Genomic DNA, 13411 nt, shown 5'->3' with positions numbered 1-13411 from the left:
ATTGCAGAGTTTTCTTTCAAAGAAAAAGACTCGACTCATGCACTTGACCTACCAACACCCCTTTTAAGTTAAGTAGGAATTGTTTTTCCTTTTATTGTCACTGAAAAATACTTTTATTATTTAAGAAACACTCCAATATCACCAGCATTATAGCCATACACAGTGATGGGACGGTGGGTTCAGCTATAGGAGCTACGGCTCTTGGGTCGGATTACACATATCTGAGTGTATGTATAAATGCATTTACTTTATTGTATTTGAATTTCATCTAACTTCTATTTTGGACATTTACTCTGAGAAGTCTTGGTTCTAGTATTATATTGTTATCGAGTTTGACCTCTCAGCCCTGTATTCTTTCAGAGTGTTTTCCTCACCACCTACTATTTTTGACTTAGTCATTCTTTTAAACGACATAAGAACATAAGAATTGCCGCTGCTGGGTCAGACCCGGGGTCCATCGTGCCCAGCCATCCGCTCACACAGCGGCCCTCTGGTCAAAGACCAGCGCCCTAAATGAGACTAGCCCTACCTGCGTACGTTCCGGTTCAGCAAGAATTTGTCTAACTTTGTCTTGAATCCCTGGAAGGTGTCTTGTAAAGAATTATGTATATTATGTTACTTTTATTATTTGTACAACGCTTTGTACCTTTGGTTAAGCGTTTAATCAAACAAATGAATAAACTTGAAACTTGAAACTTCCCCTATAACAGCCTCCGGAAGAGCGTTCCAGTTTTCTACCACTTCCTTATGTTTGTACGTAATCTATCCCCTTTCAACTTTAGAGAGTGCCCTCTTGTTCTCTCTACCTTGGAGAGGGTGAACAACCTGTCTTTATCTACTAAGTCTATTCCCTTCAGTACCTTGAATGTTTCGATCATGTCCCCTCTCGATCTCCTCCTGTTTGAGGGAGAAGAGGCCCAGTTCTCTAATCTTTCGCTGTACGGCAACTCCTTCAGCCCCTTAACCATCTTAGTTGCTTGCAATGATTTAATGGTCCTGGTATTTATTTGATTATGCCACTTTGAGCACATGAAGGCACTCTTTCTGTCTTTCCTCTTGTTTTTCTTTGTTTCATTGGTTCTTTTGTATTTTGGGACTGTGCCAAAGGAGAAGGGCTTGAGCGCTTGGAGCAGTTCATTTTGTTCTAGCTGCTGAGAGGTTATTTATAGCTACTCCGGTTTTGCTTAAACAAGATGTTGAGTGGCTCTGTGCCCCCATTTCTCCAAGGATTCTTTTTTTTGTTTAGGAAGGGGTTCTTGGGGGGGGGGGGGAGAGGAGCAATATATTTGCATTGATTAAGCTTAAATATCTTTCCAAAGGTTTCTTCTTGGAACTTTCTCCAACTAGAAACAGTTTGCCATACAAAGATAAGATATAACATGCCCAAAATTTCTTCAAAAGATTTTTAAAGAGCTTCATTTAGCACAGTGGTCTCCAATTTCAACCCTTTGCAGAACCACATTTTGGATTTGTAGGTACTTGGAGGGCCTCAGAAAAAATAAGAACATAAGAAGTTGCCTCCGCTGAGGCAGACCATAGGTCCATCCTGCCCAGCGGTCCGCTCCCACGGCGACCCATCAGGCCCATTGCCTGAGTAATGGTCTATACCTATCTATACCCCTCAATCCCTTTTTCTTCTAGGAATCTATCCAAACCTTCTTTGAAACCATTTAATGTTTTCTTGTCCACAACAGCCTCTGGAAGCGCGTTCCATGTATCCACCACTCTCTGAGTGAAAAAGAACTTCCTAGCATTTGTTCTAAACCTGTCCCCTTTCAATTTCTCTGAGTGCCCCCTTGTACTTGTGGTGCCCCTTAATTTGAAAAATCTGTCCCTGTCTACTTTTTCTATGCCCTTCAGGATCTTGAAGGTTTCTATCATGTCTCCTCTAAGTCTTCGCTTCTCCAGGGAGAAAAGTCCCAACTGCTTCAATCTGTCGGTATATGGGAGATTTTCCATTCCCTTTATCAGTTTAGTTGCTCTTCTTTGTACTCCCTCAAGTACCGCCATGTCTTTCTTGAGGTACGGTGACCAGTACTGGACGCAGTACTCCAGATGCGGCCGCACCATTGCACGATACAGCGGCATGATGACTTCCTTCGTCCTGGTCGTAATACCCTTCTTAATGATACCCAGCATTCTGTTTGCTTTCCTAGAGGCCGTGGCGCATTGCGCCGATGCCTTCAGTGTTACGTCTACCATCACTCCCAGGTCTCTCTCCAGGTTACTAACCCCTAGTGGTGTTCCCCCCATTTTGTATGTGAACATCGGGTTCTTTTTCCCCATGTGCATGACCTTGCATTTCCCCACGTTGGAGCTCATCTGCCATTTTTCGGCCCACTTTTCCAGCTGCGTTAGATCCTTTTGGAGATCTTCGCAGTCTTCCCTGGTTTGAGCCCTGCTGTATAGTGTGGTGTCATCTGCAACTTTAATGACTTCACACTTAGTTCCCGCCTCTAGGTCGTTTGCATGAGGTAAAACTCTTTATAGTTTATAAATCTTTCCTTTAAAAGAGTTTTACCTCATGCAAAATTGTCATTTCTTTAATAAGACATTAACTATTTTTTCTTCGGCCCTCCAAATACCCTGTTTTTTCTGCAGACCTTACAGTTAAAGTTTAACATCTTTCCTTTCTCAGAACTGATACATTTCAATCACTATATTGAAAATAAAATCATTTTCCCTACCTTTGTTGTCTGGTGACTTTATTTTTCTGTGCTTTTAACTATGTTTCCAGGGCCTTCTTGACCAATGACTGTTTTTCTTTCCATCTTCACTTTCTGCCTTGCCTCCATCTTTGGCATTAACTTAATATTCAATTTTTCGATTTTTCTGCTTTCTTCTCAAAATCTACATTTCCATGTCTTCCCTTCCCTTCCTATTTCTCTCTCCTTCCCTCCCTATTTCCTGGTCTGACATCTCTCTCCTTCCCTCCTTCCCCCCCAGTGTAACATTTCTCTTTCTCCTTTTTGCCCCCTGCAGTCCATATCCCTTCCCTTGCTGCTTTCTAGGCCCCCTCCCAATCCAACATTTCTCCCTCCTTTCCACCAGTCCAACATTTTTTTCTCTCTTCTTCCTACATGCTTCTCCTCTGGTACTCCTTCCCTCCCCCAACCAACATCTCTCTCTCTCTCTCCCTCCATGAGTCCAACTTTTCACTCTCTGCCCTCTCCCCCTTCCCCAGAGTGCAACATTTCTCCTTCCCTCCTTTGTGTCCTCCTCATCCATCTCACCCTCTCCATGAGTCCCAACACTTTCTGCCTCCTGCATGCTTCCTCTTCCCTCGAGTGGCATCCCTCTTTCCCACCCACCCCCCAACATGCTCTCTCCCCATGCATCTCACCCTCCCCTCCACTGTGTAGCACCTTTCCTTTCCCTCCCTTTCTGCCAGGTCCAGCAGCAGCTCTTCTCCCTTTCACCTCCCCCTTGTCCAGCAGTACCCCTTCTCCCTTCCCTCCTTGTCCAGCAGTACCCCTTCTTACTTCCTTCCTCCCTTCCTCCCCTGTCCAGCAATACCTGTATTTTGTAGTCACAGTCATGTACTTGATCTCGCACACTGGGAAGGAAGAGAGGCTCTAGCGTTTGCGTCAGGTGACTTGCAACTTCCTGCAGCCGTCACGTATGCTGGGACTCTTGCTTTGAGTCCCGGCATACGCTATGCAGGAAGTTGCAAGTCAGCTGACACTGATGCTGGAGCCTCTCTTCCTGCCCAGTGTGTGAGATTGCGCTGGCGTCAGCTGACTTGCAACTTCCTGCTGCCGTTGCGTATGCAGGAGTCCCAGCATATGCGACGGCAGCAGGAAGTTGCAAGTCAGCTGACACTGAAGCCGGAGCCTCTCTTCCTGCCCAGAGTGTGAGATCGGGTACAAGACCACGGGCCGCATAATAGCACCTGGGGGGGACGCGAGTTTGAGACCACCGATTTAGCAAAACAGGAAGAGGAGGAGCCAATGTAAGACACTTCTGTTCTATTGAAAGACCTAAGAATGCGCAAATTTACAGAACAGGACCTGGCAGATTCTAGTATCAGGTCTGGCCAGTTAGTAAAAAAGTGCAGTGAAGTAATTGCAACACAGCAATTAGACTACTGAAGAACCTTCGTAACCACAACTCAGTATCCCAGGCACTAGCATCAGCCCACAGGCTACCCATAGCCAAACACTGCATCTTCAAGTCCTTACACAGCATGGCGTCCACTTACATATCAGCCAAACTCCCACCTTACGTCCCAAACAGACCCAGGAGCAAACATGTCTTCAGATACCCCCTGGCTGCAGCCTCCAACTAGAACGTTCCAGATAAACGTCACACTCTCATGTCTTAGCAAAGCACTGGAATCAACTACCTCCTAACATTGAGTTCCTTGTAGAGCTTTTGAGCTTTAGAAACGCAATAAAAAGCTACCTCTATACCGAATCTTCAGGATAAGCTAGCACACAGACTGTATTCTTAATGTATATTAAAACTGACTCTCTTCTTCTGCATGCTCATGCGTCTGCTAATCCAGAACAATCGAACCGGACGCATTCCATTGTAACCATACTGTCTTCGTCTTCTGTGCCTTGTCTGTTAATTGTAATGTATGTTACAATTCAACCCGTTCTGGGCTCTTCGGGGGAGCATGTCAAATTAATTAATTAAATAAATATTCCAGTGCCTCATCAGGGAAAGACCCCAGGATACTCAATCCAGTGCTCCCCCCCCCCCCCACATTCCCCGCCACCCTCCTTTACTCCCCTCCCCATACCTTGTTAAATCTTTGCCAGTGGAAGCAGCTTCTCTGGCCTGCTACTCGCGCTGGCTCTCTCTCTGATGTCAGTTCCTGGCCCCGTAACCCAGAAATGATTTCAAAGGGGAGCCAGACCAGCTTGATCAGCAAGCCTGAGAAGTTGCTCGTGCTGGTAAAAAATGTAAAAAGGGTGACCCGTCAAATGCGCGCATTGAATAGGAGGTCCGCCCCGACAGGATACTATTTTGTCTTTTTGAGGGTTACGAAGTAGCCCTCTTTTTGAGCCCTACACTTAAAAGATTCACTTCCTATCAAGTGTTAGGGTTAGGTTTGCAGCATGATTATGGGAACTCTTTTACTGAATATCTAGAAGGCCCTGATTTGCTAAGACTCCTCAGGTCTCATCCCTTGGGAGGGGCTTGAGGTGCTTCAAGCCTGCGGAGTCTCAGCAAATCAGGGCCTTCCAGATATGCTTCATGGGCCACAATTGTCCTGTGCGCAATTGTCAGCGTGCATTTGTCAGAGCGGAATTGTCGGTATACCGTAATAAGGTACATGGGTGTGGGGAAGGGAGGGCGCGAGCTTATTGTAGGGGGTACAGAGGTGTCAATGCCCCCACCATGATGCATTTGTCGCAGTTCCATGATGTGTGAGTTATTTTGAGCCAAAGTCTATGTATTGCGCCCAAAAAATAGACACCATAAAAGCGCTATTCTATACCCTGTGCTTAATGTCAGCTGTAGTTTATAGCATAGCGCTTATGCCTGGGAATTGGGACTAAATTTAGGTGCGGCTGTTCGCACTGACAAAATCGTGGTGCAAATGCCTGTGCCTAAGTGTAGGCGCAGATGCCCTCATTCAATAATTATACGCATAACTTAAAGTAACGCTCATGGCCGACCCATTTCTGCGCCCCCCTTTGACTTTCCACGCGCTGCTTATAACTGATTGCAATTAGCACCATTATAATTGCTTGCTAAAATGCTCATTGTCGGTGCTAATTGCTTGCAATTTGGGTACGTGACCAAAATTACGTGTGCAGTTTTTAGCGCTTTTTACAAAATTGGGGTTTTATGTGTGATTTTGTTTTGGATCTTATGAATGTAAGTGTGTAAATTGCTTTAAACTGACATTGGGTAGTATAAGTGGAATGCAGTGGTGTAGCGAGAGTGGGAGGTGCCTGGGGTGGTGGCAACCCCCTCCCCACTCCTTCCCTGCCCCCCATGCCACATTTGCACCCTCCCTTCCCCTCATACCTCTTTAAAATTTTGCCAGTGAGAGCAGCTTCTCCAGCTTTCCCTCTGATGTCATTTCCTGCCCTGTGACCAGGCCAGCATGAGCAACAGGCCAGAGAAGTTGCTTATGCTGGCGAAGATTTAAAGAGGTACAGGGGGCAGGGAAGGAAGGGTGTGAGAGTGGCATGGGGGGGCAAAAAAGTGCCGTGCCCCCGCTAAAATGGCACCCAGGGCAGTCTGCTCCCCCCCCTTAGTATGCCACTGGTGGTATACAAATTATTTTTTCTTGTTTTTTTACTTAATAGATTTTCATACATTTAGAAATAAATGCGCCTCTTTTATTAAGCCACTGTAGAGCTTTCTACCGCAGTCTGGGGCGCTAAATGCTCCAATGGCTTAGTAAAAGGGGGGAAAGCTAGCACAGTAATAATAAACATGTTCATATTTCAGAGTAATAAACCTACAAGACCCACTTCAAGAAAGAGATAACCCCTCCTTGACTTAAGCGTAGCGCAGGTTTTAGCACCGGCAGCGGTGGTAACTGCTCCAACGCTCATAAAATTCCTATGAGCATCGGAGCAGTTACCGCCGCTGCCAGAAGTAAAACCCCTGCTACGATTAAGGACAAATATAATAATGAAAAAATATAAGACAAAAAATGTCTAATTATAAATGGCTTAATTACAGTTTACTCCAACTGTAGTTCAAGGTAATTTCTCATGATCTTTAAGAAAACTGTCTAATTGTAATTAATTTAAAAAAATAAATTCCTTCCCCTGATAGGTGAGAAGACACTTACATGGATATTTTAGGGAAAAAAAAAAAGTTGAAACTACAGCCAAAATTTGAGGCTTCAAGATCAAAAATGCCTTTGGACACTTCAGGAAAAATATGAATTTTCTCAACTCCACAGTGCCCATCTTTTCCCCCCAAAGTACAGTAAGTTTTCATTGGCAGAGGTGAAGCAGGAAGCACTGAGGTCACCAATGAGTGAATTGCACAGATCACAAGTAGAACTTGGTACAGTTCTGGAAGCATACATCATAAATGGGAGGATCACACAGCCCTCCCGGCTGGAACTGTTTCAGTGAGACAGAGTCCCAGGTTCTTGTCATAAGAACAGAAAAATAGCCTTACTGAGTCAGACCAATAGTCCATCAAGCCCAGTAGCTGTTTCTTACAGTGGCTAATCCAGGTCCCTAGTACCTGGCCAAAACCAAAGAGAAGCAACATTCCATTCAGAATCCTAAAGAATAGCAAGATTCCGGAATCCCAAAGAGAAAGAAAAGATTCCGGAACCCCAAAGAGTAGCAAAATTCCATTATCTCAGAGTAAGCAAGATTCTGGAATTCCAAAGAGTAGCAACATTCCATGCTACCGATTCAGGGCAAGCAGTGGCTTCCCCCATGTCTTTTTCAATAACAGACTACAGACTTTTCCTCCAGGAACTTGTCCAAACCTTTCTTAAAACCAGCTACGCTATCCGCTCTTACCACATCCTCGCAGTTAAGGAGACAAGTTCAGCTTCTTTAAAAGTTTGTTTTAATTGCAGGTCACGAAGAGAAATCCAGCCTGCGAACAAACATCTAGGGAGCCAGGAAAGGGTTATAATAGCAATGTTATAGGGTGTGAGACTTGATATTCTGCTTCTTCTTTGTGGTTACAATCAAAGCAGTTTGCATATTTTAGACAGGTCCTTATTGCTGTAACTGGGGCAATGAAGTATTAAGTAACTCGCCCAGAGACACAAGGAGCTGCAGTGGGAATCAAACTCACAACCTCAGGGTGCTGAGGCAGCTGCTTTAACCACTAGGACACTCCTCTACTCCATGTTAAGCAGGGCGATGTATTAATCTGCTGTTTTCCTTTGTTCTCAGGTTTTTGGAGTCCATGATGTGCAACCAGACCGCCATTCACAGCTTTCACCAGAAGAGGTCAGTAAATCTCTTCGACGGCCCTTCCTACCGGGACTATGCAGAGGAGGACACAGAAACTGCTTTTGAGGAAGACTCCAAGTTCCCTGATTTTCATAGCAACTCGCATTACTTTGTGTTTTATGAGGATCAGGGGGATGGAGATGTGGGCTTTGGGCAGGAGCTCAAGAATCCTCAAGAGGAGAACTTCCATGCTTTTGACATCAGCTATGACAACACTGTGTGTGGAGGCAACGATGATGTAGCATGTACCCCCGAGTCTGATGAGTTCAATCCTTGCGAGGATATCATGGGCTACAACTTCCTAAGGATCATGGTATGGTTCGTCAACCTTCTGGCCATTCTAGGGAACATTTTCGTGCTGTTTATCCTCATCACCAGCCACTATAAGCTGACTGTACCACGATTCCTGATGTGTAACCTTGCCTTTGCCGATTTCTGCATGGGAATCTACCTGCTCTTGATTGCTTCTGTGGACCTATACACACGTTCGGAATATTACAATTATGCCATAGACTGGCAGTCTGGGCCTGGCTGCAACACGGCTGGATTTTTCACAGTCTTTGCTAGTGAACTCTCGGTTTATACCTTGACAGTGATCACCTTGGAGCGCTGGTACGCCATCATGTTTGCAATGCGCCTGGACAGGAAGCTCCGGCTCCGACATGCCATTGTCATCATGCTGGGGGGGTGGATTTTCTGCTTTTTCCTGGCACTGCTGCCTCTCGTGGGAGTCAGCAGCTTTGTGAAAGTCAGCATCTGTCTGCCCATGGACACAGAGTCTGTTGTAGCTCAAGCCTATATCATCTTTGTCCTCATGTTGAACATCGTGGCCTTCGCTATTATCTGCGCCTGTTACATCAAAATCTACATCACGGTCCGCAACCCCCAGTACAAATCAGGAGATAAAGATACCAAAATCGCAAAGAGGATGGCGGTCTTAATCTTCACCGACTTCATCTGCATGGCGCCCATCTCTTTTTACGCCTTGTCCGCCATAATGAACAAGCCCTTGATAACGGTCTCCAACTCCAAGATCTTGCTGGTTCTCTTCTACCCGCTCAACTCTTGTGCAAACCCCTTCCTCTACGCCATTTTCACCAAGGCTTTCCGAAGGGACGTCTTCATCATGCTGAGCAAGTTTGGCATCTGTGAGCACCAGGCCCAAGTCTATAGAGGTCAGACAGTCTCCGCCAAAAACAGCAGTGGTTCCTTTGGGCAAAGGGGCAGCGGTGGTACTATGCAGACTCTCGTAAACATTCATGATTATTTAGGCAACGGGCAGCAAGGAAATGGCCGTCCAGCAGAGACTGCCCAGGATACGATCATTATGGAAGGTTATAAACTAACCATACTGTAGTGCTTGTGAAGAAAGAGATCAGATTAAGAACACAGCATTGAAATTAATCGGACATAAAAGTAAATATGATCATATTATGCTTCTCTTTCTTCAATATCCCTGGCTTCCCATACCTTACAGAATTCAGTTCAAACTACTAATGTTGACTCAAAAGCCTTTCCAACCAGGTTATCTGCATTCCTTAACTATTCCGTATACGCCCGTCTGTACTTTGAGATCAATTCGAGATAATGGTTAGTTATACCATCTGTTAAAAAAGCCAAATTGGAGATAACAAGAGCTAAACCTTTCTTTCATTTAGCGCCTTCATTGTGGAATCAGCTTCCAAGTGATAGTCGTCTGGAATCTAACTTCAAAGCCTTGAAAACGTCATTAAAAACCCCACTTTTTCAAACCAGCTTTTGGAGAAGGACTCTCACAGAGCGATCATATATATTGATCATGATCTATCAAGACAGTAAGAGGATTTCCTTATTGATGTTTTCCGATTGCTTTTGGATGATTCTTCTGGATGAGGTTAGGTCTGTCCCGTTTCATTCTGGAGTTCTGTTTTATATACGTATGTAATGTTTTTATTGTAAATCGCTGTGATCTGTTGTAAGCTTCAGCGGTCTATCAAATTTGAATCAACATAATGAACACATCGAGACGCCTTTGCAAGGCTGGATTTCAGGGGCAATAGAAATGAGGAGATTTGACAAAGAATCGTTAACCTTTGGCATCCCTTACGGACAAGAACAACAGACACTTGGAACTTGCAATGTCGGGGCAATGCAGCCTTTGTTAATTAGCAGCTTCAGCTGGGCAAGAACCTTGGATGAAGGAGCCTGGGCGCCCACGTACTTATGTGTACGCAGCCCCTTTTGCATAAACGCAACCGCACAATTTAGGCAGCCGCGCTCACAGTGTGCTGTTTCAGATGCTGGGCTTGTTTGGGTTTTTTCTCTTTTGGTTTTGTTAGTTGGTTAACTTTTCTTTGTCAACTAAACTATTTCTCATGTTCTTAACACATCAAATCAAATAAATAAATAAAAGTGTGTACTTTCAATATGGCCAATCACACAGTTCAACAATCTTGACCGCAGTCGTTGGCACTGCGTTCAGGCTTTGTGGGTATTAGTGCGATGACTGCATGGGACTTTGGTGGAGATCTGCTCTTTGGCTGATGGTTGAGAGGCTCAGCAGACAGCTCCCTCCCATACTTCCCATTTATTCAGGTTTGCAGTGATCGACTCATCTCAACGGGATGGATTCCGGAAACTGAAAACAGAATGACTTATCAGAAATATGAATCGATGTGAAAAAGAAAGGCCTCCGTTGAGGTGCGTTATTTACACTTTTCACCCAAAACATTTTACAACTGATCAGTCTGCTTGCCCACATCCAGCGGAGTAATGAGGGGGAGGAGCGCCCCTCCCCCACCCCACCCCCATCCACTCCTTCCCTGCCCCCCTTCCCTTCCCAGCTCCGGGAAATGAGTTCAGAAGAGCTGACGCCGGCACGAGCAGCAGGTTGGGGGTTACTGCTCTCACCCACGAGTGTTGAAAAGGGTACGGGGGAAGGGAGGTGGTGTGGGAGGCAGAGAGGATGATGGATGCTGGCTCCCTCACCACGAAGGCGCCCATCATGGACCTCCATTACTCTGCCACTGACCATATCCTATCAGTAAATCAGTTTACCAGCTTATTGTCTCTTTTGCCAAACTTCTTATGGGTTCCTTTTACATAGATGCAGTCAAAATTGGCCTTAGCATGCCCTTACACTGATCTTTCCCACGTGCTAAGGCCATTTCTACCACAGCCAGAAAATGGCTGATTTTCCAAATTAATGGTTGCCATTAGTGTTAAGGGCTCACACGCTAACCCTGTGCACTAACTGATTAGTGTAGAAATGCCCACTCTCTCCCCCATTTTAAGTCTGTGGGGAAAAGTGTTTTGTGCTGAGACTCTTTGTGACAGTTCCACATTGAAGGATCTCAAGGCATAAGAACATAAGAATTGCCGCATGATGGCTATTAACCAAGCTGGTATCAGGGTGCGAGACTGCAAACCTTATAATACCACATCAGTGATTCTGCCATAGAGTGGAGTACAGACGCCCTAGGGTGCTGGTCAGACAACCCGCAGTTTATGGAATAGAAATAGAAAAATCGATGCCTTTGAGCAGTGGTGCTGGAGAAGACTTCTACAAATCCCATGAACAGCTAGGATCACCAACAAAGATGTTCTTGATCAAATAAACCCAGAATTGTCCCTGGAAGGCAAAATTAACAGACAGAAACTGGCCTATTTTGGACATGTGACAAGAACATAAGACTTGCCGCTGCTGGGTCAGACCAGCAGTCCATTGTGCTCGCCAGTCCACTCACGCGGCGGCTCTTAGGTCAAAGACCAGTACCCTATTTGAGTCTAGCCTTACCTGCGTATGGTCTGGTCCAGCAGGAACTTATCCAATCTTGTCTTGAATCCCTGAAGGGTTCTTTCCCCTATAACAGCCTCTGGAATAGTGTTCCAGATTTCTACCACTCTCTGGGTAAAGAAGAACTTCCTTACATTTGTTCGGAATCTATCCCCTTTTAACTTTAGCGAGTGCCCTCTGGTTCTCTTCACCTCGGAGAAGGTGAACAATCTCTTTCTCTACTAAGTCAATACCATGAATGCTTCAATCATGTCCCCTCTCAGTCTCCTCAAGGGAGAAGAGGCCCAATTCTCTAGCCTTGCATTGTACGGCAACTCCTCCAGTCCCTTAACCAATTTTGTCACTCTTCTCTGGACTCTTTCGAGTGTACTATGTCCCTTTTCATGTACGGCAACCAGTGTTGGGTGAGGGCAAATTCACTAGAAAAGGAGGTGCTACTCGGAATGGTCAGTGGTAAAAGGAAGGAGGGGAGACCAAAGGCCCGTTGGCTGGATACCATCAAGAATGACATGGGAATGAACATCAAGTAATTGAAAGAAGCCATGGAAAACAGGAAAGCATGGCAAGGACTGGCCTACAGAGTATCCAAGGGTCAGACACAACTGAATAGATAGTAGCAGTAATAGTTATAGCATAGCACTTAAGCCCTGGGACTGCAAGGAAAAAGTGGTGCAAATGCCCGCACTTAAATTTAAGCATGGATGCCCTTATTCTATAACACCCCCTCAATCCGTCCATGACACGCCCATTTCTGTGCCCTCTTTTTGGACTCAAAGTGTAAAATTTAGCCTCGGATCCTGTGTCCAAATATATGCCCGTAACTTGTAACCGATTTCAATGAGTGCCAAAATGAGTCGCTTATTAAAATGTCAGTTATTCGTGCTAATGCAAAAGCTCCTACCCTAAAAAAAGGAAAATTTCGCACTAAAGGCTGAAAATAGGACGGGTGAAACGAAAAAAGATTGTGGATCAGAAAATCCGATGTACCAGCCTGTAGTTCAGGGGTGTCAAAGTCCCTCCTCGAGAGCCGCAATGCAGTCAGGTTTTCAGGATTTGCCCAATGAATATGCATGAGATCTATTAGCATACAATGAAAGCAGTGCATGCAAATAGGTCTCATGCATATTCATTGGGGAAATCCTGAAAACCTGACTGGATTGCGGCCCTCGAGGAGGGACTTTGACACCCCTGCTGTGGTTTAAAAACATGTCCCCCCAAAATTAAAAGCAATCCACAAAGGGATGTATAGTGTCACAGAAGACCCACAGAATGAAAACCCAAATAATGTATAAAATACAAATGACCCAACAAGGGCCGTGTTTCAGCAAAACAAAAATGCCTTCCTTAGGGATCTTATTGAATCTTTGGCTGTCTTAAATACAAAAATATGAAGTCAGAGAAAATCCAAGCAGTAAGAGGCTACAAACAGCCCCCACACACAAACCCTCAATGTTGACGGCACATCTGATGTGATCAGGCACCTAATATAATACGTCGACATTAAGAAATTTCCAATTGGGCTTTAATCTGTTAAAGTGTTAAATTGAATCCTTAACATCAGAATGAAAGTGTGGACATTGTGTGAAGCCATTTTAAATGGAAAATGAAATGGGCCACATTTTTTTTTTTTTTCCCCAATTTAAAGGAAGTTTCAGTTCAGTTCACAGAATAACATGGACATATTTTATCAAAGTAATTAACTATGCTGGAAGGAAATTTCACATTAAGAATTAAC

At 44.8% G+C, this 13411-nt stretch overlaps 1 protein-coding gene across 1 annotated transcript in view; it reads left to right on the top strand.

Annotated features, from left to right (window-relative positions):
• Window positions 1-10304, top strand: part of TSHR (thyroid stimulating hormone receptor) — a 60112-nt gene extending 49808 nt beyond the window's left edge. The window contains exon 6 of the mRNA XM_033953274.1: window positions 7842-10304. Coding sequence (XP_033809165.1) covers window positions 7842-9258 — 1417 coding nt within the window. The 3' untranslated portion in view covers window positions 9259-10304. The remainder of the gene's footprint in view (window positions 1-7841) is intronic.
• The last annotated feature ends 3107 nt before the right edge of the window (window positions 10305-13411 follow it).

Source organism: Geotrypetes seraphini, chromosome 7, assembly GCF_902459505.1.
Source record: "Geotrypetes seraphini chromosome 7, aGeoSer1.1, whole genome shotgun sequence".
NCBI lineage: Eukaryota > Metazoa > Chordata > Amphibia > Gymnophiona > Dermophiidae > Geotrypetes > Geotrypetes seraphini.
The sequence above is the reverse complement of the archived record's forward strand: the minus strand, read 5'-3'. Positions and strand labels throughout refer to the sequence as shown.